The 27,063-nt window shown below is 40.3% G+C and overlaps 1 protein-coding gene across 26 annotated transcripts in view; it reads left to right on the forward strand.

Annotated features, from left to right (window-relative positions):
• TSNARE1 (t-SNARE domain containing 1) overlaps nt 1-27,063 on the forward strand; it is a 416,856-nt gene that overhangs the window by 182,307 nt on the left and 207,486 nt on the right. For all 26 annotated transcript variants that reach the window (XM_085536897.1, XM_085536893.1, XM_085536887.1 and 23 more), the window contains 2 exons: nt 1,222-1,296; nt 3,010-3,066. In XM_085536897.1, coding sequence (XP_085393023.1) covers nt 1,222-1,296; nt 3,010-3,066 — 132 coding nt within the window. The remainder of the gene's footprint in view (nt 1-1,221; nt 1,297-3,009; nt 3,067-27,063) is intronic.

The following is a 27,063-nucleotide window of genomic DNA, read 5'->3' on the forward strand; positions in this document are numbered from 1 at the left end:
CTGCTGCGTTGGCAAGTCTCTACTGGGGATCTCGGTAGCAGTTCAGACTTTCCTCCCATAAAATTTCTCAGTTTGAAAATAATTCAGCTAATTTAGAGCTTTATAATCAGGCCTTCTCAACTCATTATTCTGTGTATTGCTTTGTATGCAGCCATGGACAATATATATATATATATTATATATATATAGTTTTTACTCCTTGTTTTCCAGCTATAATGCTCAGCCAGCAAGGTGCACAGTGGAAGTTCCTCTGACTTCCCTTGAAGCTCCAGGTGCTGCTGGAGCTATTGGAGTCAGGATGCATGACTGAGCAAATTGATAGTATTTCAGGAGCAAAGATACTGATGTAAGGGGATCAGTGTGAGACAAGGCAGGAGACTGATGTAAAATAGCACATGGTTATTTTAGGGCTTCCTTTTAAAGTAATCTCAAAGGGCTTAAATAGAGAGGCCTATCTGGATTCTGTGCTTCTGTAGAATGAGTGCTGGACCATTAGATCAGCTCTCCAGGGTGTCTGTCTTGTCTTATTTTGCGTAAGTAACAAAGTTTATAGGCCTTTATTGGTAGAGTGGGAATAATGATATTTACCCTGTTCTAAAAATGGTTTTAAATCTTTGGATGATGAACTACAAGACTGGGAATATTCTTCTGTATGAAAATGCTCCCATTAAAAATTAAAGCTGTTTATCCTATCCTTTACAAAATACACTTTTGCATTCTTAAGTGGTTGTCTGAATGTTGTGGTTTAACCCTGCAAGCAGCACACGGCCTTTTGCTTTCATCTTTTCTCCCATTGGAACTGGGGAGAGAATCAAGAAAAAAAGAAAAAAAGGGAGAACTCGTAGGTTAAGATAAGACTAATCTACTAAGAAAAGGAAGAAGTAAATAATAATAATAATAATAATATCTATACATATAATGTACTTATGCATGTGTGAATGTATATTTATATTTACAGAACAAGTGATGCATAAAGCAAGTGCTCCTCTCCTGTCAACCAGTGCCCAGTCAGTCATTGAGCAGTGATGGCCCCTAGTCAAAACCCATGAGTTTACAATTTCTTTTCATGATCATATGGTATGGAATATCCATTTGGCCAGTTTAGGTCAGCTGTTCTGGTGCTGTCCCCTCTCAGTAATTTGTCCTTCCCCAGACTCCCCAAGACAGAGTCAGCTACTTGTATTAGCTCTTCCTAACCAGGTCTTTGTTCTCTCAACACAGCAAGAACGACTTCAACTGGATAGGCTGAAGAACCAGCTGTCTGATGCCATCCAAAGATACGGAGCTGTGCAGAAGGTGAGGGGCTCTCTTGTTTTTACCTTTCAGTGTGTGTATTTGGGAATACACTAAACGGGTGCTAACATGACTGCTAGGAGCATGGAACATCTCTATGTGGCTCATCTCATCTCTAAGGCAATCCCTTTTCATTGCAGGGGAGTTGGACTATATGATCTTTAAGGGTCCCTTTCCAACTCCAAAGTGAGTAAAGGAGGGCTACAAAGATGGGGAAGGATCTGGACAGTCAAGATAGATGAGGGGCAGCTGAGATCCCTTTCAGCCCAGGGCAGAGCAGGGTGAGGAGAGTTCTCATGGTGGTAGCCTACAGCTTCCTCATGAGGGAGCTGTGTTAAGGGAGGGCCAGATGGGTACTAGGAAATAGTTCTGCATCTGAACTTGGGTTCCTTCTGACTTGAGTTACTCTGTGGTTCTATGACTCTATGCTGAACAACAATGACAGAACAACAGAAGAGAAAGAAAAGCAAAAGTGTGTATCTCATGGACCCTGCCTTAGCAATGACTTCTCTGGTGTTTCTCCACTCATTGAGAGAACAGTAATTAACTGGACAATGTCCCCTTCACCCCTGTTGTAAATAATGTACAGGCAATGTTGCTATTCAGCTTAATTGTTAGCCCACTACACGGCTCTGCTGTTCACCATGTCTCTGCCAGAAGCTTTCTGCACATCCTGTGGGTTGGACCTGTCAAGGAGATCAACCTGTTTAATAAAACAAACAAATGCTGAACTCTAGATCTTCTGTTTGCATCTTGCTCTTTCACTTTACCCTGGGGAGACTCTGCAGATTTGCTTTGCTTTTAAACACTGCAGTAACGATTTAAATTTACCATCCTCAAAGCACTTCTCTCTCTTCTGCTACCACCTGCATATAACAAATTTGAACATACATCTGGATTAATTGAATTCTGTAGAAATATAACCTACACGATCTCTCATACTACTGTAGTCAGTTTTATCCATGCCTGCAATACCTGTGAAGAATATACTGGAATTATACTGGTGTAAAGAAATCTGGCTGGAAACGGTTTCTCTATTAGAACCATTCTACTCTGATTGATTCTCTGATACTTGCTGGCTATGGTTTAAAAATTGTTTTAGTAAGTGCCTAAAATTGCTCTTCAAAAGCATGTATATACTATTATATCATTTCATTATCTCTACAACTATTAACTCTTTCTGCCCTACTCATAAACCCAACTGTGGAGGCTTTAAATGAAATGACTTAAAGTTATTTCCCATTAAATGAGAAACTGAAAGAACTCAGGTAAAGGGTTCCAGCCCCATATATGCACACCTTTTTTTGCACTTTTTAAATGTTCACGAGTCCAATCCATCTGAATTGTATGTCTGCCTTTTTTTTTCTTTTATAAACTGTCATCAATTCAGAAGTGCCAAAATTAGCCGCCGCGTTTTGTGAATGCCCAGTTGCGTCAGGAAACCAATCTGAGTGGTAAATTGCTACTTATCTACGTCCTAGCTGTCATTTCTTAAATACACGTTTCAGTTCTGATAACCTTGTCATTCTGGAAGCTTTTAATTCTCCACGACCAAACTTTTCCATGTGGTTATACAAACTTTCTTTTCTGAATAATAAGATTTTTCTCTTTGACTTATTCCTTAAATAGTAGAAGAAATAATTCCTTATGACTTCTTCCCTAAGTATTTGGATTGCGTTTTCTCAACCATTTCTTCATTCTTTTTCCTTTTTACAGAAAATAGCAGAGAAATCAAAAGCTTTGCTTCCTACTGGGCAGAGAAGTAGCAAACAGGTAAGTTCACGTTTGTCTGTGTCTGTGACAGTACGTTGCTAAGAAAGGGCTGTTTTCTATCCCACTAATGATGCTGAGAAGTATATTCCTCGCCCAAGACCTACACTGAAGCCAGTGTTGTGGTTTTCGAATAATAGTGTGTGACGTCTTTGGAGGCGGAAGATACAGTACTGAGGAAGAAGAGATGTATAAGACCTGTTTTAACGTTCTCTTCCTTTCTGTTCCCATGGGACTATTCTGCTCTTTCTGAGGTTTTTATCTGTTCTGAAACTTATCAAAGAGCAGTTCTGTACACTCTTCCCTAGGAGCTGGTCTTCTTGGCTAAGTGAAATCCCACTCCCAAGTACAAGAAGTGAGATGGTTTTTATCAGAGCTCTCTGCTCAATTTAAGAGGGTACATGAATCCTGTGATCTTCATTTGCATTGCACTGTGGTTAGCAATTGTATACTTACTTTTCCCTGTTTTTTACATATATTAGGATGTTTACATATATTCGGATGTTTGTCAATGAACAAATAGATGTATCACAGAATAACAGAATAGCCCAAGTTGAAAGGGACCTCAGGGATCATGAACCTCCAATTCCCATGCTACAGGCAGGGCCACCAATCTCCACATCTAATACTAGACCAGGCTGCCCAGAGCCCCATCCAACCTGACCTTGAACACCTCCAGGGACGGGGCATCCACAGCCTCCCTGGGCAACCTGTTCCAGCACCTCATCACTCTCATAGTAAAGAACTTCTCCCTGATATCCAAGCTAAATCTTCCCTCCCTCAACTTAAACCCATTTATTCTTCTCCTGCTGTTATCTACCCTTTCAAAGAATTGAAATTCTATGTGTATGTTCTGTTTCATATGTGTATGTAAGTATGCACATATATGATAAAATATACATGTCTGTGTGTATATATAACAAGGGTGCAAAGGAGTGTGTGTTTAGATATGCGTGTATGTATATATATACATATACATATGAAAGTACACATGTAAATGTGTGTATAACAAATCTCCACATGAGAATTTCCACAAAGGGTTTGGTACCAGGAAAGTAGTTCTGCTGCAGTGTGATTCCAACAGATATTAAATTGGCCTTTCAGGTCTTGCACAGAGTACAGCTTTTAGGTGTTTGCCACTGATAGCGTGGTACCAGAAAATAGAACTGTGTGCCTTATTTTGCTGGTTATTTTTTATACTCCTGCCTTTGCTTTTTTAAAGGGGCAGTTAGCAGATTTCTTGCTTTCCCAATGAATCTTCATTTCCTGCCTCATCATACCCCATGGTTTTCCATGTCTTCTTTAACATGTATATAAGAAACAGCTGTAATATTGTTTTTTATAAGGAGGGATGGTGGTGTCACTGAAGACCCTACCATTAGGGCGAGTCAGTGAACCAATGTTTTAATATTACATAGATTTTAAGTCTAGACCAGGCTCTTGCAACCATATCTAGCTATATGTGTCTCTGTTCATTGCAAGGGATTGGACTAGATGACTTTTAAAGGTCGCATCCAACTCAAACAATTCTTTGATTCCCATGATTCAGTTATGATTTACATCAGACCTTGTTGTCTCTTGCTAGCTTTTAGGTGTTAGTGCCAATGAAACTAAGGCCTCTGCGTGCCAAAGTGCTAATGTATTCCTATACCCTTGTCAGGCATTTCCAATGACACCTTTGGATTTGTTGATTTTCAGCTATGTATTTATAGAAATGTTATGCCTTATTTTCATCCACCAATTGGTGATGAGTATTGGACATTAGAATTGTGTGTGATCACAAAAAGCATATTCTTGAATTGTGGCCAAATCCCATGAATGTCAAACAGGCATTGATTTTGATGGTTAAGCTCAGGGTGTAGGGGTTTTGTTTTCAGTAACTTAGCTGTGGTTTGTTTTCTTGTCATGTGTATCAAAGGGCTTCTTGTGCTTTTAACCATCTTCATTAGACTACAGTCTGTCAGTGGAGTGGGTTGCAGGGGTGAGAATGGTATGAATCCTGAAGGGAAATAATGGTGGGACTGAAAATAAAGGAAGGCTGGAGGAAGAGTAGGACAAACACTTTTACATTAAAATAGGTAGTAATCCTCGCCATTAGGAGACTGTATTACTAAGAACTTGATGTCAGTCAGGCAACATCAGTAGATGTGTTAAACTTGCTCGGCTTCAGATTGGTTTTCCTTGTACCTGTCACTTGCAGGAGAATGCCAGTGTTTGGCTTTGGTGCATTATGAAAAAGTATGTTGTAATATCTCCTTGATGAGATGCTTCTGACTCAGAGGTGGGCTTATGAACTCATCATGTTTGCCAGGCACAGACACTCTCACAGTGTGGTTTGTGCATCTACCGTGCCTGAGAGCACACCCATTTTCATGCAGTTACACTTGCTTAGCTTGGAGTCACGAGGTTTCATGCAAACTGCTTGAAAAGGGTGGTGGGTAATTCCCATCCATTTCAGCTGGTTCTTATACCTCTGCAGCTTTATTGGTATCTTATTTTCTTGTTCCTTCAAATGTAAGAGTGAAATTGGATATACAAAACGTGCTGAAGGGAATGCGGTGCTGTGACTGTTTTACTTATTAGTATTTTTCTGCTGCAGATTGGTCAGACCATGCAAAATTATAGTTCCCACAGCAGCTGTAACCTGACCACCATGTGCATATATTACAGCATTAAAGCTAACACCCTATACGGTAATGCAAAATACTATGCATGTTCAGGGGACCTGATTTATGGGTCTGGTGAGACTGTACGGTCAGCTTCTTGACTTTGGTGCAGATCCAGTCTTAATTTAAATACTGCTTACCTGCAGGTCTTTGTTTTATTTTCTTTATCCTGCATTTATTACAACAGAATATAAGAGATTTGAAGATAGTATTCTTTCAATACATCCACGCCGTTCCTCTCTTCCATTGATGCTTGGGAGAGAAGTGTTTGGTAACACAAACTCTAGTAAGTTCCCATTAGAGAGCAATTAGTTTCTACAACCCATATAATAGGTAAAAATTGGAAAGAGAAGCTGCAGAACGATTCTCCTGCCCATTGTGTTTTGCTGTAAGAAATGTTTAATTGAGTTTACTTATTTATAAAAGCAAAGTAAAGTCATTGATCCAGAATTCCTTGAAGCCTGACGTCGTATAAATTCTTAATCAAATTTATGTTTGTATGAATGTATTTGTGCATGGACCGATCAATGTAGTTCTATGGCTGGGTTATAGATGGAAAGACACTAATTTTTACAATGCTAAGTGATTGTTGTTGAAAGTGAGTTGTGGTAAATAATTAACATAAAATCCCTTTCCCTTGAATCCAACTAAAGCAGTTTTAAACATTTACCAGGTGGCCGGAATGAGACCTCAGATGTCTCATTAAGAGAGTGCACAGAAGAATCCTGAAGAGCAGCAGTTCTTTTTCTCTGTGCATGTGTGAGAAATGCTGATGTGGCATACAGTAGAAATAGTGGTGTATTTGGTGGTACGTCGACCCTCGGATTATTGCTTTCATTTCCTGCCTGTGTATGGGGCACATATGTCTTGAATCATAGAATCATAGAAACTCTCAAGTTGGATAGGACCCTTAAGGATCATGGAGCCTTACTCCACCTTCTCTCACTGTATAGGTAGACTTTGAAGCAAAGAATTAATTTCTGTTTCCATACAAAAAGTCCTCTGGAGAACAAGGGGCTATTTGGTGCATCTGACCCCCAGGTGGTAATGCAGAGCCCAGGGCAGCACAGTCAGATGTAGATGAGTTTGGGCAGCTGCATATCCTCTTGAGATGAGTCCATCCCACAGGGCAACAGTTGGGATAATAAATTGTGATAATGTTCTAACGGCACAGAACAGATTATCCATAATATTGAAGTAATAAACGATAGCCAGCAGAAAATCCATAGGCGGTTAAAGGAATCTTTCCTTTTAATTATTTTTTAATTACTTTGCATTTCACATCATCCCCTTCCCATTGAAAGAGGAATATGTTATGATGCCTGTGGTTGAAATAAGTTTAGGGGCATGGCATAGTAGGTGTGGTGGTGATGGGATGGAGGTTGAACTTGATCCTGGTGATGTTTTCTAACCTTGATGGTTCTTTGATTCTAAGTTTAAGTGATATTTAACCAAAGGTCAGACTATACTGAAAAACTTAGGGCTCCTAAGTACCTTCCTCTGTCAGTACCTAGCTGGGATAACCCATGCTGTGCATTACCATTGTATCTGTGACATGTTTTCAGGCCACGTCCATCTTTTCAAGATCTTAACTGAACCCCTATAGCTTTTTACCTTCACATTTAATGAAGATGAAGTCTGAATTTCTCACTGTTTGAACTTTATGACCAGTTCCCCAAAAGAATTACAGAATCATAGAATGACCTGGGTTGAAAAGGACCACAATGATCATCCAGTTTCAACCCCCTGCTATGTGCAGGGTTGCTGACCATCAGACAAGGCTGCCCAGAGCCACATCCAGCCTGGCTTTGAAAGCCTTCAGGGATGGGGCATCCACAACTTCCTTGGGCAACCTGTTAAAAGAACTGGGAGAGTGGGAGCAAAGCTCTGCCTTAGCTGAGTTATGACTTTTAAACTGAGACCACATCAAACAATCTGAATGGACTATTTTTTGTTTTTATTTTTTTTTTTTTAAGAGGAAACTTTCCTGGCAATTTTTAGAAATCAAAATTACAGTAATTCTCATAGTGTAATGGCACCCCTCTCCGTTTCCTGTCGCTCACGGGAAGAGGGAGATAATTACTGCTCTGGGACATGGCAGTTGCCAAAAGATAAGAGAGAAACTCTTATTCCATAAGCCTACTTGACCCTGTGTTTCTTAGAAGCAGAAAAAAAAATGGGTAATAAACCTCTATTTGCATTACAAGCTTCTTTCTCCTAACTGCATCAATTTATTCATGCTTTAAATGGACTTCCTTCTCCCAGGAAGCATCCTTGCATCCTTTCTCTTTCTTCCTGTGTTTATGAAGTTGTTCTTTTTATGTTGTTAGAGTAAAATTCTCATTTTGGGGCAGCAAGATCCAATCCTTGTGTTTATAGGAGAATAATTTCTTGGCAATAATATCTGCATAAACTGTGTATGTGTATGTGCATGTGTGTGTTTATAATGACTGCAGTTACTTGGGCTGCTGCTTTTACAGGGTCCTTATCATGGTAGACGCTGTATAAACTCAGCTATTGGATTGTGCCACCCTGAGGATCTCACAGGAGCAGCAAATGACAGCAGGCTGTTTTGTGTGATAATTAACAATGACTTCTTAATGCAGTGGGTCCTCTTTATGGTGGACGTAAGTCCAAAGCTCAGTCTGAATCTGGGATCTGGTTTGAGAAGAGGTTATGGAGTGTATTTTTCTGAAATGCAAAATTGAATCAAAGTAAGGCTTTAGCCCCAACAAATGGAGCTTTTTATTTACTCATTTGTTTTATTGACTCTAAAATCTTATCTTAGCACTCATCCCAGATCCTAATGTTCCAGTCTGGCTAGTCTATCTTAGGTAATCAAGCCTTAGCTTTGTCGGTAATGTATTTCCCGCATGTGGTGGCAGTTGCTATGTCTTTCCAAGGTCATTCTGTATGCAGCTACTTCTGTAAAAGGTGTTATTTCAGTAACATCAACTTTGTTTTAAAAGTGTGTGCATCCATTAAAAGCCATATTCTCATCAGCCCACTACTCTGTTCCTAGGGTTGTCAATACGGAGCAGTTAAATCACTTGGGTGTTTTTACTTCTCTTTATTTATGTGTGGGCTTTTGTGTGTGTGTGTTTTTGGTTGTTTTTTAAGGCAATTGCAGAATCGTTTGAGTTGGAAGGGTCCCTTAAAACTCATCTAATACAACTCCCCTGCAGTAATCAAAGACAACTACATCAGGTTGCTTAGAACCCCGTTCAGCCTTTCCTTGGGTGTTTCCAGTTCATTAAAGCATATTTCCTAAGACTATATATATCTATATTGTATATATTCTTTTCCTGCTCTCCCTATGTTGGTTCAGGGAAATAGACTCTGATATAAGAATGCAGTAAGTGGACTGAAATACATTAAAAACCAATTTTCTTTATGTGGCCTCTGTATTCCCAATGCCAGTGGGCACTTTGTAGTGGTGCCAGTGAGCTTGATAGGGGTAGTACTCAACTGACTAGCCTATAAAATCCTTTTCTGGTGTGTCAGGAGTGCAACATCTTGTAACGGCAAGAGTTAAAATGAAGCGTCCTCCCTCCTTACTTGTAATGAATGAACGTTGCACAGCAGCCCCTGGGAAACTGTGTTCCTCCAGCGTATTTTCAGGTATACCAGTGTTTGCTGAAGCAGTGGGAACACTCATTTCCCACTGTATATAAAAAGGAGTAAGAAAACCTTCAAATCCCACTAAAAACAGAGTGTTTGCAGAAAACTGATTTTCCGATAACACATAGCTCCTTATGTTGTAAAAGGAGGAAAATAAGAAAAGACTAAGTCCCCCCAAGCTCCCATTTCCTTAATTGCCCAAACAACCTCAGCACTGTGGATTTTCCTTAGTGATCTGCTATCAAGCTCCTGTCATGGTATAAGCCCGTGTTGTTTGCCAGCATCTGCTGATTTAGCTAAAATTTGCAGCTGCCTATGTCTGCACCTGACAAAGGAGTTTTGTATTCATTAACTGAGTTTTCTGTTTTGCTTTTTTTGTTTGTGTTTGTTTTGCTCGTTGTTGTTGCTTTGTCCCTTTTCAAACATTTTGAGTGAGAAAGGACAGAGGCTTTTGTGTGGGCAGAGGACAAAAATGGAGGAAGGGTTTCTTAGTACAAAAATACCAATGTTATTATCCCTCCATAGCCAGGGAAATCTCTGCAAATATTTTTCCCCACTGTTTCCAACAGCTGCCTGTGTAGTTGCAGTGTTTTTACCTCCGAGGTGCTAAATTTCAAGGTTAATCATAGAATCATAGAATTACCCAGGTTGGAAAAGACCTTGAAGATCATCAAGTCCAACCACAGCCTAGCCATAGTACCCTAACTCTAACAACCCTCTGCTAAATCATATCCCTGAGCAAGGTTGTTGCAAATGCCAGTCTTCTTTCATGCAAAGTCAAGCTCTGTTTGTAGAGGGGATGGCTGTGCCCATAACAATGGGAAAAGTCTTTGTCAGCTGTTGCATTGTCTGAGCCAGGATCTTGAGGAGGGCTGTAAATGTGGATATATACGTAGATGTAGACACAGCTATAGGTGCGGACATAGACATAGGCATAGATGTATGTGTGGATTTAGAGGCAGATGTAGACACAGACATAGACGTAGATGTAGGCATACATGTAGATGTAGACATAGGTGTAGACATAGACATAGAAGTTGATGTAGGTATTTATACTTTTGTGTCTCTCTGCACTGAATACAATGAGCAGTGTAATCATTCACGCTCATCAGAGAGCTCTGTCTTTGCACAAAGCCTTTCTATGCAGTGAGGGTCACCTTTGGCAGCAGTGTGGCAGCTGTCCCAACAGCAGTGTAAGAGGAAAGCAAGTGCAGACCAAGCTTCCAGAGCTGATCCATCATAGACCAGGTCTGTAAGACATATGGACCTACCTATGGTAGCGTTATGATATTAAAACATACATGTATCAGTGTCTCAGCTCATCTATTGTTTAGTCAGTGATTCTTTATCCCTTTATCCTCTTTATATAAAAAAAATAAATAAATAAATGATTTTCCTGTGCAGAAACCTGATAGAGCAGTAAGCAGGTGGTTTTGCCCATTCCGAGTGCAAGTCATTCCTTGCTGTTGTGATGGGGAAGCTTCTACAACCTCGTGCATGCTCCCCACTTCAGCCTGTTCAGTTGCATTGCAACAGTCTGCACTGACTTCTGCCTTGGCAAAGATCACACAGTAACTGGAGGAATGAATGTGAAACCTTACTGAGTGTGTCACCTTGCTCCAAAGTGAACACGGTGTTATTTAATACATTTAAACCCCCTGTGGAGATGGATTATTGAAAGGAAGGAAATTGTATTCTTCTATAAACCCACTTTGATGGTTGCATTTACCACATGATTAAATGTGAACGGCAATAGTATTTTCCAATGAAAATATGTATTTGAATATAAGTTAACCCTTGATTTACTAAGGTGAGTAATAATACTTAGTGTCCTTTTGAGGCTCAATTTGGTTTCTTTTCAAGGTGTAAATAACCGGTGTTGTGTCCTCCATGTAATTCTAAGCTGAGTAACCCTCCTGGCTCCTACGTACAGGACACTGATGTTATCATGACTACCATCTATAACACTTGTGAAATGCTGTGTGATTCTTCAGCCCCAAAGTGCAACTAACATGATATAGCAGCCTTGCTATAAGACTAGTAGAACTCATCACAGCTATTCCTGATTTACTGCAAGTGTGAGACCAGGCTTATAATATGGGTTCTTTGTCTCACTATTGAATTCTCAGCCCAGCTGAAAACTATAATTCACATTTGCGTTGTTTTGCCAAACTAAACTCTCACTGATGTTTTATTATGGAGTTTCATCTTCACTTTTTACAATTGCCCAGGATGCTCAAATACCTTTGGAGCTTCATTATAAAGCTCAGCATATACCAGAGAGGGGATTTATATATAGTTTCTTTATAAAGAGCACCAGCATCTTTGAGATAAGGGATGTGCTGCAGATGGTGTTTCAGATAGTTGTCTTTTAGCCGATAGCAATAGCCTGTGTGATAAATAAAATAAATGCTTGGAGATGAACACAGTCATTCTCCTTTATAACTCGCTCCAGTTTGAAAAGGTGCTTGGGTAGCAAATAATTCCCTTAAGTTTAGGAGACTCCTCCAGCTGTATTGGGCTGTCCCAGCTCTGAAATGAGATGGTTCCCAACATGTCCTGCAGGCAAAGCCTGCTGAAACTACCAAAGACATGCTCATGCATGCACAGATGGGAATGAAATGACTGAGCATTGAGCATTGCTCGTCACCGCTACTGTTAGGAGTAAATCGACGCTGTGTGGCTTGTACCTTCTTAGCATCACCCCTGGGATTCTTCCTTCTTATTATAAATAGTGGATGAATCCCAGAGGGAGCAATGCAGCCAAACTGGCACAGGGGATTCCCCTGGTGTTCAAACTGGCAATTTGTCATTGCAACAGCGAGCTTTATCTGCGGGAAAACACAGTGATGTGTTCAAGCATCCTATTCATTCATTATTAAAGCTGCGGTACTGTGCAGTTTACTAGGATGAGCATTAAGTGGGTGATCAAGCCTTGTGTCAAATGGGTTTGGTTAAAGAATGCTTTTTCTCTGCTCCCTAAGGCATCAGTCACATCTCTTGTCTCTCTGTGCTCAACTGGAGGACTCTTTTACCAAAGACAAAAGGGTAGAGCAAGGAGGGTTGTGCTTTCCCATATGTGTCCTTCAGATATCTTACACAAATACAGTATTTCCAGTGGGGAAAAACTAAAAGTTTACACTGATTTTGATTTATATGCACGTGGTGGCTCAGAGTCTTATAGAAGACCGAGTTGGACTCTGTAATCCTTGTGGGTTTCTTCCAACTCAGGATATTCTTCAAGACTATGTGAACAGATTCATACTGTGGTCAGTGATGAACTGGTTACAGAAAAAGCCTTTTCCAGGATTTGATGGGGATTGGACAAGGGAAGCTGCAGATGCTGAGCATTCCAGAGTACCATCTGCTGGCACAGGATTTGCTTAAGAGCCTTCTTTGATAGTGCTCAGAAGAGAGCAGTGGTGGTGAAGGCTTGATGAACCATCACTGTTGTTGCTTAGCATCATTGAAATGAGATGAAATCTGCATGGAGGTGGAGTGCGTTAGGAGCCCTGAGTGCTTATTGAATTAACAGGGGAGAGGGAGGCATGGTGACATGTCCGTGGGCGCAGCATGGAGGTGTACTAATCCACAAATTTAACAGGTTCCAAATAATTTGAATTAACAAGGAACCTCAGCTCATCTGTGTGCATACAAGGCAACGGTGATACCAAATGAGGCTCATGTTGGTGGTTGTGTTCTGGAAACCTGCTAGGCAGGCTTAGTCTGGGAGAAAGGGTGGGCAGGAGAGAGGGTTTTGCAGACAAGTAAAGGAAAGGATGCTGCATTATGCAAGAAGGCAGTGAGGACTATTTTATTACTAATATTATTTTATTTTATTTTATTTATTTTTTACAAGGAACCATATTTTCTTGATTTAAACATGTTTGGCATATGTGTGTGTGTGTATATATATATATATATTCCTTTTGTTTTTGCATATTTTGTCTATTAAACTATAATTTTAGAAATTTACATCCTTTGCATATGTGATACCATACAATCATATAATTGTTTGATATGGAAGGGACCTTCAAAGGTCATCTGTTCCAACTCCCCTGCAATGAACAGGGGAGTTGGATTAGATCAGGTTGCTCAGAGCCCTGTCCAGCCTGACCTTGAATGTCTCCAGTGACTGGGCATCCCCCACCTCCCTGGGCAACTTGTGCCAGCACCTCATTACTCTTATTGTAAAAAAAAACAACAACAAAAAACTAAACACTTCCTTATATCCAACCTAAATCTTTCCTCTTTCAATTTGAAATTTCTCTTTTTCCTCTAAAATTCGTGTTCATATCAGTTGTGCTACTGTCCTACACTAACCCTGATCCCTTTGAGATGCTTTTTTTTGTTTGTTATGCTTGGTGATATCCATCACTATGAAGCCTTTTTTTCTCCTTGTAATATATAACTACCAAACCTCTATGCACTGGCCACTTGTACAGGCCCTAAGTTCATACAGAAGACGTTTAGTCACCCTTTGGCCCTCTTGGCTCTCCCCTGCCCTCTTGCAGTTCACAAGTGGTGCTTCTTCCCCTACCCACAGCTGTAAATGGCTGTAAAGCATTAGTGAATATAAATTATCTTCCAGAGGAAAAGGGCACATTCAAAGAAGAGTGGAAGAGCAATTGGTGGATTGATTCTCCCCTGACTCCCCACCCCCAAAATTAAGCTTATTTGTTTATGACCATATACATATAAATCTTTATATTTATATTGCATATAAATCTTTATATGAGCTAGCAAATTTTCCATTGCTGAACTCTGGTAAATATTCTTGCAGGTCTCAAATATTTTTTAAGTTAAGGTGTTTCAATTTATGGGGTAAGAATCCATCTACTTTAACTTAGAAGTCAAATGAGATATTAGGTCATGAAGCAGTTTATACCATGCCCAGGAGATTGGGCTTCATCGCTGTTCAACCATGAAGTGTTTGTTCTCAGATTTTCCTGTGCCCGGGGTTATCTGCTTTGTTTTTGTTTTTTTGGTTTGTTTAGCTGTAGTTGTTTGATTTTTCCAAAGATGTCTAGAAGGAGCAACCTGATGTAGTTGTAGGTGTCCCTGTTCATTGCAGGGGAGTTGGATTTGATGACCTTTGAAGGTCCCTTCCAACTCAATTCTGTGATTCTCTGATATGAAGACTGGTACATCTGGAGGTGGATACTTTGGACTTGTAACAAGTATGAAGAATTTTCATGTTTCATGGGGTTTTTTAAACACTGTTTTACACTGGAGTGCTAGGTATGGGGTTGGGAAAGTGCCATAGAAGGGTCCATCTCTTATGACTTTTTCATAAAACTCATGTAATTACATTAGGCATTGACAGGAAGGGATTTTGGAAGAGGAGTGATAGCATTGCTCTGTGCATTCCCTTGAATTTCTACCTAAGAGTCAATTAATGATGGAGATACTTTGTATTTATCCAGCAGCTCTGAATTTAACAGCTCTGAATTTCGTTGTTAATTCCCAGGATCCCAGCAGGAAACAAGTCAATCTCCTTGTTCTTCAGCACAAATATTTGGTCCTAAGGTTACTGATTGATAAGCTGTAAATTAGCTTTCATATGTTATGAATGCAAAGAAATACATTAACTTCCTTCCATACCCTGCCAAGTGGTTCTTCTTGGCAGCTCACTCCTCTGAGAATGGCAAAGATTACTTTGTCTTCATTGCAGGACAGGCAGTGAGAGAGGACCATTTGTCTGCAAAATGATTTCCATCAGGAAAATTCCTTACACTGTGATTCACTCATACCATGTGTGGAGGAATTAAATTCTGGGTGAGAAGCATGAAGGAAACCCCACAGGAGAAGAAATGATTTGGCAGCTGATCTGTAAAGCTCTTTCAGCCACCTTTAAAGAAAGTGCTGTGATGCCAGTATCAGTTTCATTACACATTTGGGCTTGACTCATCTGCTACAGTAAAAGAAGAAAGAAACCCAAAGAAATAATTAAAGTTCATTATTGCATGGATATGAAATAGCATTATTAAATATCTACCTCACATTTATTTATAACCCTTCTTCCTGTCAGAGCCTGACATGTTTCGCAAACACCACTGAATGATTATATATTCTTTGCCCAAAATACTGAAGATGTTGCTCTGCATTTTATTCATCACTTGTTCAGTCAAAATTTATGTTCCTGCACAATTGGTACGTTTTCCAGGATCTTCCTGTGTGGGTACATTACTCATGAGACCTATGAGGCATAGAGCAGGTTGGGATTGAAGTCCTTAAATTCCTTTTTGAGAATGCTGGTGTACTGTGAGGAGTGCTGGACTGGGCTCTCACACTATGTATTAGGGTGAGACTGGAAGAGAAGGATCCCACAGTTGTCACTCCAATGCAGTAGGCACGTCTTCGTTAGCAGGATACAGTCATAAAAGGTGACACTTGTTGAGTGCTTCTCTTGGAAAATATATTGGCAGAGAGCAATACGGTCTCCCCTCAGCCTCCTCTTCCCCAGACTAAATAGCCCCAGCTCCCTCAGCCTCTCCTCATAGGGCATATTCTCCAAGCCCTTTACAAGCCTTGTTGCCCTATGCTCCTTTACCATTGAGAAGCATCACCTCCTTCCATAGGTAGTTTCCATGGTCCATAGGGTGCTTTGCATGGAGAAGTCGGTGTGCAACCTAATGTTTTTGATAAATTACACAGTGATATTATGGACTTAGTCAGCTTCCACAACTGGGTGTGAAAAAATATGTGTTCAGCATTAGCTGTGCCAAGAATTTCCTCACTTGGACTAAACTGAAATCAGCAGAAAGTTTAGCATTTACCTGGAAAGAGGATTTTTCTGTTGATTTTCTTTTCCTCTGTTTTTTTACTTCTCTATTACTAGAAGACACCTGTGGTAAGAAAGTTTTCTTTCCAGAATGCAGGAAGTTTATTAGTTTGTATTTATAAATGAAATGTAAATACATCACCAGGAGAAGATACTGTCTTGTCTGTAAATGGGATTTGCTGGTGAAGCAATGTGGACTTCAGTCTCCAGTAGTTGGCTTGGTAACTCAACAGTAACAACTGACCCTATTTTACCTGAGTATGACATTCCTACATTTTTGAAACATCCTTAACCTGCCTTTGACATCCTTTGAAATCTGTGTTTTCTAAGCCCTTTGTCCCATTCTCCGCCTCTCTGAGCAAATTCTGTTTCTTTAGATGGTAGGAAAAGGTTCTTCACCAGAGATTAGTGCACATAGAACAGGCTCCCAGAGGGAATCTAGCACAGCCCTGATCTGCTGGAGTGCAAAGAGCATTTGGACAAAGCTCTCAGAGATAGGGTTTGAAATTTGAGCGATCCTGTATGGAAGCCACGAGTTGGGTTCTGTGATCCTTGTGTGTTCCTTCCAGTCCGGGATATTCTCTGTTTCATTCACTCCTCACTTTTTGGCTTTCTCACTGTTTCTCCTTGTCCCCCATCTCTTATTGGTGCCATTCCCCTCTGTAAAAGTTTTGGCAAAATATTAAGAGCAAAGAGCACTGAAGCCAATTCCCTGACGTGTCTCCCTTTTTATAGCATGTGATACGATCAGTTGCATTTCTACAGTAACCATACTATTAATGTTTAAATTTCATTTATTGACATAATGAAACCTATTCTGAGACTTACAATACAAATATGCTCAAGGAACAGCTAGGAAAACAAGATAAGAGTATCTGAAAACCCAGGGAATGCTCGCAGGGTGGAGAGTAATAGCAAACATTATGTATTTTGCTCATCAACAATTTTTTTTCAACGAAAGCAGATTTTAAAAGTGTGTCAGTTCTCAACATATTAAGTGTGTGGCTGTGAAGCAAATTGAGATTAGCTCGTGTAGTGACTCCTTTCTGTGTAGCAGCAAACTGCTTCTGACTGATGCTTTAGTTTATAAAACTCCTCTCCTCAGATGAGCCTGAGGAGGATAAAAGCATTTTCTGCCTACATCACTGTCTTTTGTATTAGGAAGTTTGAAGAAAACCTACAGTCCTCAATTGCAGATGATTTTTATGTCTTAATGCATACTTATTTAGGGATTTTTTCCTCTCCTGTTTCATTCCAGATGCCAGCGTGAATCCTCCCAACACATTAACTAAATGTGACAGTGAAGTCCTTCTTTCAGGGCCCTCACCATGCAATAGACTGATGTTTTTAAGGAGCTGAACATGCCAGTGTGGGCCTTATAAACTGAAACGTACATGGAATGGATGAAAAATAAGGTTGAACAGAGACTGAAAGTGTGAATGGCAAAACATACTCCATTTTCCATTGATCCTTCTAGATGGTAGTATTTTTGAAGAGAAAAGTAGCAACCTATATGACTCAAAAGCACAGTGGTGTGTCATGTTAAAAAGCAGCATGCTGAAACAGAACTATCAGCTTTGGCCCACATGTTTAAAACAAATATTTAAGCCTACTAAAGCTAAATAGAGCTGGTAAACAATGTTTAAGGAGTTCCATGCTATGAAAAAAAATACTAATAAAATGCTGACTGATACCCATGAAAATTTTGCCATAAACCTCACTAGGATTAAAATTTAGCTGTCAGTCATCAGATCCCAGGAACTATAAGTCTGTTTTCTTGCTGATACGTACATATTTTTTGTTGGTCAGGCCCTCCTTTGTAACATGAAAGCTCATCCTGGATCTTGACAGGGAAGAAGATGGATTTTGTCTAAAATAACTGCTTCCCTGCTTTGGTACATCCTTCTTCAGCCATATTGGGCCTCCCTTGACTGATTTAAATTGACCTTCAGGCTTATTCCTTTCTTTTGCACTGTTCCGAGCTCTAAATCCTGAAGAATCAAGGACCTCTTGGCTGGCCTGAGCACGTTTCGTGGATAATTTCTGTGACTGTTCTCAACACTCTATAATGTCTTCAAAAGACACAATATTGAGCATTTGCTTTCTCCTCTCTCTCAACCACGAGTTTGTTTCTAATGAAATATTTATTAAGAGAATGATATTTGCAGGCAGAGAAGAAGATAATTCATGCGAGCAATCAGCTCTGGGTTAACTGGAGAATGAAAATGTCTTGGACCGAAGCAAAAACTCATAATCAAAGGACTCCCCAGCTATCCATCAAACAATCAATTACTGTATCCATTAGACCCCTTTCACCACACATTAGAACAATTTACTAGGCATGCTAATGTTCGGGTCATTGCTCCTTAAGGATGAGCACATAGCAGAGGCATCTATCAAAGTTTTGATGCTGTGTGATCTCATACAGTGTGAACATATAGCATAGATCACTTAATGTCCTCATGGTATCGTTAAGTCTATTAAAGACTTCGTTTCAAAAGGCCTTGCTAGTTGCCTTCAGATCTGAGCATCTCGAGGAAACAGAAGAATTAAGCATTTCACTTGGTTCAACCTTCTCCATGCTGACACAGATAATCATTCTGCGTGGAATGTGAATAAGCAAACTACACATCAGTAAAACAGTGATGGTTCTGACACTTCTTTATTCTGACATATTTTCTACTCTTAAATGTGCCATGCTGGTAAAGAGATTATTTTTTTCTGGGAACAGGGAATCCAGACAGCACATCATCCCAGAACCATGTCGCTTAACTATCCTCATCCACTAGCAGATAAATCTAGTGTGATCTTGAATAATGTGTTGGAAGAATCCATGTTAATATTTCCTCAGCATAGATTTCTACCTCTGAAGGCAACTAGACTCCAACAATAAGTGGAGAAAGATAAGACACTCCATGGATAATGTATGCACATCCTTCACCTTGGTATGTGAAGTGTAGGTCTCTACCTCTAAGCCTGACATTTGAGGCTCCCTTTATAGTATGCGATGCAATCTCATGCATTAAGTAGCTGTCAATCTTTTTAATCTGAAGTGTAGGACTCTTATCTCCATTGACATTATTGACAGTGTCTCCACTGAATATAATGGGAGTCTTAATAAGGAGTTTGGAGGTCAGTACTTGCCAGATACGTAAAGCTTGGTAAGGTGGATTTCTCGAAGTTCAATTTGACTGATGAGTTCAGACATAGGTATATACTGTGTAAACATCTGAAATTGCTTTAAAAGGGATCTCACGTGCATGTCTCTACCTCTAGACCTGATCTGATGGCACAGACTGGCATCTAGTTTCAAGTAACTCTATTAGCAGCAGCATTTAGCTCCTTAGCTCCATTAGCAGTGTGTAGCTCCTTAGAAAATCAGTGGAGAAAAGGGAAAAAAAAAAAAAAAGGGTGTAGCTTCATTGAATTGAATTACTCACTTCACTATTTTAAGCAGGTGAGAAACAGAAAGCAATGAACACTCTGAAAACACCTTTCCTGGGGTGTCTTTTTCCCCCATAAACTCATGGATCCTTGGACAAAGAGTGGGGAGAGTGCTCTTGAGCGTGTGCACAAATGTTATCAAGGTGTATCCTGTGCAGCGTGTCTAAAGTTATGTAATACAAAGCTCATATTATGGTAGCAAAGAAGCATGGAGAAGCAATGGCATGAGAGAAAGCCCAAGAAAGACCCTGTCCTCTCCCAGTCAGCTGGAGCAGGATGAAACTTGCTGCCTTTTCTTTTTGTGTGAGTGTGGATGTGTCTGTCGGTATATGTGTTATATACCCATGTGCGTGTGCCCACTTGAAATGCATGCTCATTGTTACTGCTGGCTGGACCTTGAGGGCATGGAGCTGCCAAATTTTGGGAGTAAGCAGTTATTTCACAACGCACTATTAAGCTTGAGATGTAATCCAGTCATCAAAGCAAGAGAAGGAAGCTATCTACTTTCCAGTGAGAAGATCCTATTCCAATGTGGTTTTGGAGAGAGAGGTCTGTATCGGGGAGTGAAATATGATTTTAATTCAATATGTCCTAGCCTTGCAGAATCAGTTCACTTCTCCTTGATTAGTCTAGGAATGGAAAGTATCCAGTATCCAGATTTCAGCCCTTTGAGACTAGGTTGAATAGTTAAGAAAATTACTGGGAGGCAACCAATTAACTAAAACCACAGGCGGCATTTTTCAGAGTAGACTTTAACATGCGACAAAATTCCTTCTGTGTTTGCATGAAAATTTCCAACAGACGTATTTTTATGGCACAAGCAATGAAATCTTCAAGCTAATGGCTTGGGAAAGGTATTGGCATATGCAGAAAGAATAAAAGGGAGTACAACGAGGGTGAATAAACTAACATGAGCCATAGACTATAAAGCATCGGAAGAGAAAATGAAGGAGATGAATTAAGTGTTGTAGAAGAGAGTATCAAAAGAGATGTTACAGTCTATAAACACTTTCAGGTTGAAAATACAGATGAAATCTCGGTGAATTATTCACCAAGCTAAATGGTAGAATTCAGAATGGCCTAATGTTAGGAAAGAAACATTTGAGTGGTAAAGCTAATGAAGAACAGTTGTGTTGATGGTTAATGCCCCCATCAGTTTTGAAAGTGAATAGTACAGCTAAAACAGAAGGAAAATGAATAACAGCATTACAAGAAAATGGTAGAAGTTATCTTAATAATTATCTATGGCCTCTGTTGCCTTTGAAGGACTTCAGATATTGTCGCTGAAAAAATGCACATATTTTTGGTAGTTTGGTTACATGTTAGATTCTGAAGGCAGTGAGCTGAAAACCTTGCAGCATTTATTTATCTTAATCCTTTTCCTGAATGTTTTCTTTTGCAAACATTTTAGGTAGATTTTCAATCCTCATGAACGTCTTTGTGTAGCCTATTTGCTAATTGTGTGATATGGGACCGAACGGTGGAGCTACAGAAAGGTTAGCATCTCTGAAAACATATATCACAGAGACACCATAAAGCACATGAGGATAATAAAGCTGGCTTCCACTGAATTCCTCTTCTGGTGTTTCCTATGTTTTTTCACTGTTTGGAAGGTTGTATTCACTTTGTCTTGCCTCCAAAAGAATTCATGCAGGATGAGTTAGCGAAGTGCAGAATTCCCAATTAATTTTCCTTGGAAATTCAGGAGGAGCATTTTATTTCCTTGAGCAGCGTTTTTGATGAAAACTTTGATTTCCAGTTTTCATTATTTCACTTTGCAGATGCACTTATGACTTAATTTACTAAAAACGTTCAGTTTCTCTTTCTGGAAACATCGTCTTAAATTAAAGTAATAACTTCATTGCTATTCCTGAGTGAAGATACAGTTCTCTTGCTGCTGATTGGGAAAGAATCAGACTTATCCACTCTTGCATCGTATGTTTGGGACAGGTAAGGGGAATGGCCAATGGAAGAGTACACCTGAAAGGTGCTTACAGTGAGAGTGGGGCAGGTCTCTTCTCACTAGTGACAAGTGACAGGACGAGGGGAAATGGCCTCAAGTTGTGCCAGGGCAAGTTTAGTTTGGATATTAGGAAGCACTTCTTTACAGAAAGGGTAGTTAGGTACTGGAATAGGCTCCGCAGGGAGGTGGTTGAATTCCCATCCCTGGTTGTGTTTAAGAGCCATTTGGATGTGGTGCTCAGGGATATGATTTAGCAGAGGGTTTTTAGAGTTAGGGTACTATGGTTAGGCTGTGGTTGGACTTGATGATCTTCAAGGTCTTTCCCAACCTGGGTAACTCTATGATTCTATGATCCTTATCTTCAGGAGTCGCGTCTCTTAAAAGACACCAAGGAACTTGCTCCATACACAGTGCTTGGCTGTAGCACGTAGAAAACAACAGGTAACTCTGGAACAAAGCAGTTTGATCTTTCTAAAGTCCTTTTTAGACTATTGTGTATTACTACTACTGGGTAGTCCTAAATCAGACTTGCAATATTTTCATTTTGATTCAGTTGTTGTATATATTTTTTACCATGCTTGTATTTAATTTTAGATCTTTTAAGGGTTTTTTATAAGCTTTGCTTGTATTTTATTAAAAACAAAAATGTTCTGAAGAAAAAAACAATTAAGTTTTGTGTATAGTATTACTGTAATACCTAACAAGCAGTTGTCTGCAATCACATGTGGATCAATAGGCCTTACTGTAGCAAATCTATGTGTAAATTGAAAATGAAAAAAGGTTTATATAGCATGGGATAAGTGTGGATTTTTATTCACTCTTCTCATCACTGCTATGCTTGTAGGTATGGTCTGTCAAAGACACTTTCTTGTTGGATGTTCAGACTTCTATAAGGAAGACATTTTTTACATGAGTGGTGATAAGAGAAGTGGTGGATGCTCCATCCCTGGAGACATTCAAGGTCAGGCAGGTTGGGGCTCTGGACAACCTGATGGAGCTGTAGGTGTTCTTGTTCATTGCAGGGGAGTTGGACTGGATGACCCTTAAAGATTGCTTCCAACTTAAATGATTCCATGACTCTGTGACTTCAGACTTGGAGCTGATTGGTTTCTCTGCTGTTAATTTCACACTCACTTGGGGTGGATGTTTAGGATGGGATGGATTCTGCCCTGGGCTCCAATGACTTGATTTGCTTTCTGTTGAGGGGTCACTTTCTTTAATAGAAGCACCTCATGAGAGTCACCAGATAATTACTTAGATGGACTCTGCCTGGCTCTGACTCTAGATCTTTTTGAGTAGATCACACTGACTTCATGTTTCTGGCCTATGTTGCTGCCTCATTCAGAGTTAGCGATGAAATAATTCTCTGTGAATTTGACCAAAGGACTGAACACCATTTGCTGCAGAAGGCAGACTGTTTAACTCTTGAAACCTCGTTATTCCTAATGGTGAAATCTGGTATGTAATAATTCCCAACTGTAGAAGGCTTCTGAGAAGAGGCTGTGAGTAAAAAATAGGTTATGTTATCCTGCAGAGGCAGCGCTGTTGTCCAAGTGACAGTCATTTCTGTGCCACATCATCTTACTTGCTGTAATGCTGACATAATTTGAGCGGGGGTTCTTCCGTGGGTGATACCAGAAGCTGTGGTTGGGTGAAGAAGCCTTGTCCCATCCTGCTGCTCCAACCTCAGCAACCAGTTTTTCTCCATCACATCCACAGAGATGAACTTCACTGTTATAAAGAAGCATTGACTTGTCTTTCCTTTCCATTCACTGACCACCTACCCCAGCGGATGCTCTGCAAAGCCATTCATGGGCGGTGAGAAGCTAATTTCTGATAAGGCTTTTGGGCAGTAGGTATGGTGTTGTGAATGCAGACAGTGCCAGGGCTGTGAAACAGGCAGGTGTCTTGTGCAGGGCAGTCACTAAAGAGCAGTTTTTCTCAATCTCAGACTGTGAGCATTTTCTTCGGTCCACTGAAACTCTGGAAAATGTCAGTGGTGAGAAGAGATTAAAAGATTGCTGTCAGAGGTTTGTTTTGTGGGAATCGGTTGTGTTTGTGAGAAAAGATGGCTGAGGACTCTAAAAACAACAGAGAAGGAGATGAGGATTGATAGGAGTGGCTTTCATCTGAAGTGCATGGCATAAAAATATACTCTGTTTTTGTCACTACCGTGTGAATCCAACTGCTCTACTCGGCATAACAGCTATTAGGATTCAGTAAGTGCACCCAGTTTCATACTTCCCATGTAAGAGAAAAGAAGTGAATGACTTGAAAGAAAAAGGCATACTTGTTATTTCTCTCACTTCTCACTATAGGGTGGCATAGTGCCCATGCTAGGGATTGTCTCTTCTACCTTAAGAAACTGAATTTGGCTCTTGCCTCTGTATGAACCCGGGAAAAGGCTTCTTGCTTATTTTTTTATTTTTTATTTTTTATTTTTTTTGTCCCTAGATGGGTGTTAATGACTGAACCAGTGACTCATTTGCCTCCTAGTTTGTCTTTCTAGTAGGAGCCTGCTCACCAGCTGTATGGCATGCACGTTAGGAGGCAAACAACGCTGTCCTTTCTAGACAGCCACGATGCATCTGTGAGCACGGCCCATTTACACAAACGCTGAGTGCTTCAGATATTCAGCAAGGGAGCTGCGAGCAGGGGAGTTTTCTGCCTAGCATCAGGATCCAGGGATGATGAACAGCGCAGCTCTCAGCAAGCAGTGCCAGCCAAAACACAGTGCCAGCAGCAGGGCTGTGCAGAGCCAGAGAGTTATGAGAATGCAATTCAGAGAGCTAGGAAAGGGCAGGAACAGCTTTAGAAATGTGATGCGATGCTGTAAAAATATAGGTGAATGCCCTCCTTCATGACAGTCCTAAAGGAATATTTATGCTTTTGCTTTGTATGCACAGAGAAGCCACCTGGAGATGCCATCAGTATAGGCAGTTGGCTCTGGGAAGGATGAGTTTAGATATCCGTGATCAGACTTTAGTCATTCAGTGTAATGAGTTTGCAAAGAAGAGGCTGTTAGATTATTAAGATGGGAAAACTGTACCTCTTAACACTGTTGCTTTCATTATACTCACATTTCTACAGGACTGCCTATGAGGGCTGCTCTGAAAGTAATGCCTCCTGTTTTATTATTGTAGAATCACAGAATGGTTTGGGTTGGAAGGGACCTTTAAGATCACCCAGCTCCAACCCCTGCTAAAGGCAGGGATATCTCCCATCAGACCAGGTTGCTCAAAGCCTCATCCAGCCTGGACTTGAATGCTACCAGGAGGGGGCATCCACAGCCTTGCTGTACAACCTGTTTCAGTATCATACCACCCTCACAGTAAAGAATTTCTTCCTAATATCTAGTCTAAATCCACTCTCTTTCCATTTAAAACCATTCGTTCTTGTTCAGAGGGGCATGTCTGACATGGAGGCTGTAGATGTCCTATTGCTGGAGGCTTTTTGATGTCAGATTGCATGGGATCCTGTGCACTCTGATTTGGTGACTGACAACCCTGCCCAAGGCAAGGAGGTTGGAACTAGATGATTTTTAAGGTACTCTCCAACCTAGGCCATTCTGTGGAAGCATGTATGAAGCAATGGAGATCAAACAGTGGATGTTAGTACTGTGAAGGGAGGCTATAAGGAAGAAGGGGACAGACTCTTCAGCAGGGTCTGTTATGATTGACAGAACAAGGGTTTCAAACTAAGTAAAAGTGGGGAGATTCAGGTTGGATCTAAAGAAGAAACTTTACCTGGTGCATCACTGGCAACAGTACGTAGCTAATAATATTAACTATGTTGAAAAATACTGTTTTAAACCTTAGAATTTTATCTATCAAATAGTGCTCTTGTGCTCTTAGTATCTCTTGCTGTTTCCATGGAGATAAACAGGAGGCATTATTTTTGGGGTGACCTACGTATTTGCATGGAAGGTGAAATTCTCAGTCAAGGGAAAGAAAGGAGAAGGACTGGAAACAAGAACAGTTCATTATGAGGATACGGTAAGAATTACGCTGAGCAAAAAAGCATATCAAAATGTAACCCTTGGGATAAGTTTGCCCTAGAAGATAATACTCTCTATGGGGTTGTGCTCAGCATCAGCCCCATCACCTGAGGCTAGAAGGAAGGTCGTTCGTACTACATTTGTTCTTCACCTGTAGGTTAAAATATGCTGTGCTTCTTTAAAGCATTTTGGGTATCAGAGAGCTAAACCTCAGGCTCCTGGCTTATTTTCCTTTTCTTCATCTGCCACAGACACATCATTTAATTTTCCAACTTGGAGTACAGTGAGATCGACTCTGAACTAGAGCAGCCCTAGGAGCTGAGGTCAGGATTGCTCAAAATGAATTTTGTGGAGTAATAAAGTCTTGAAGGAAAAATGAAGAAGAAGGAAACAGTGGGAGGTATGAACTAGGTACTCTGTTAGTAACTCTCTTCTAGTTCCAGGAAACTAAATGGATTTTCTTAGACTTCATGACTGCAGAGTCTGGAGCGATTAGATTTATAAATGCTGAAAAGCGATTCAGCAAAATAATTTTGGTTCCCACATTTTCCTTAAAATAAGTAATTTCTTGCAGACCCCAGCAAAGAGGAAGCTGGTAAAAATGGTGATTTTCATACTCAATTTCAAGTCCACATCGCTCAAAAGTAAACAACTTGATCAGGAGGGAAGACAGCACAACATGAGACATTCTAGTTAATTTAAATAAAAATGCACTTCAACCCTTCCCATTATGCTAATTTTACCATGCTTTTGGGTTTTTTTTTCTCATGCTACATTGGTGCAGAGTAATCACATTTCCATAACTTGAAGAAATTGCTGAATGCATTTTAGTATTTGCCTGTGTTAGCGATTCACACAGGAAAGAAAAGGTCCCACTGAAAGTTGTCTTTGTTAAGGATCCAAAACCAGTAGTTTAAAGTGTGACCAGTGTCTGGGTGAAGAGGAGGAACAAACGATGGGTAATTTGTGATTGCATTTCTCATTGTTGTTGGAAGTTCCTCTCCTAAGATAACAGAGCTCAGATTGCCAATCACTACTGCGATCTTCTGCGTGAAAGATAACGCGAAGTTGCAATAGCACTATTTCACTCCTCTAAAAGATTTAGAAGTCCCAGACTGCTTGTTCTGTGCATGCCTGAGGCCTTTCTACCTATAATTGCTTTGGGCTTTTGCTTGGCAAGAAGCAGCTCTAAATCTCATTGAGGCTGCAGGGTGAGTTGTTTTGGAAGGGTGGTTTGAGAAAGATGATCTAATCCAATTTATCTGTCTTCTTAACCTGTATATTGTGGGTAGGCAGGCCAAACTGGCTGCTCCCTGCCATTTTTGTTCTAGGCAGCTCGCAGTGCCAACGTACTGTTAAAAAGGCTTCACAGACATGTAGCATAACTATTGCAGTATTCTGCACAGTGGTCCTCCATGTAGAGTGTTTTATTGATCTTTAATGCAGGCACTCTGGCCTCATTTTTCTACATGCAATAAAACGTGAATCTCAAAGCTGGGATGCTAGTGAGAATAGGAGATCCTCA

Source organism: Coturnix japonica, chromosome 2, assembly GCF_054131305.1.
Source record: "Coturnix japonica strain WE chromosome 2, WE-NBRP24, whole genome shotgun sequence".
In the NCBI taxonomy this organism is placed as follows: domain Eukaryota; kingdom Metazoa; phylum Chordata; class Aves; order Galliformes; family Phasianidae; genus Coturnix; species Coturnix japonica.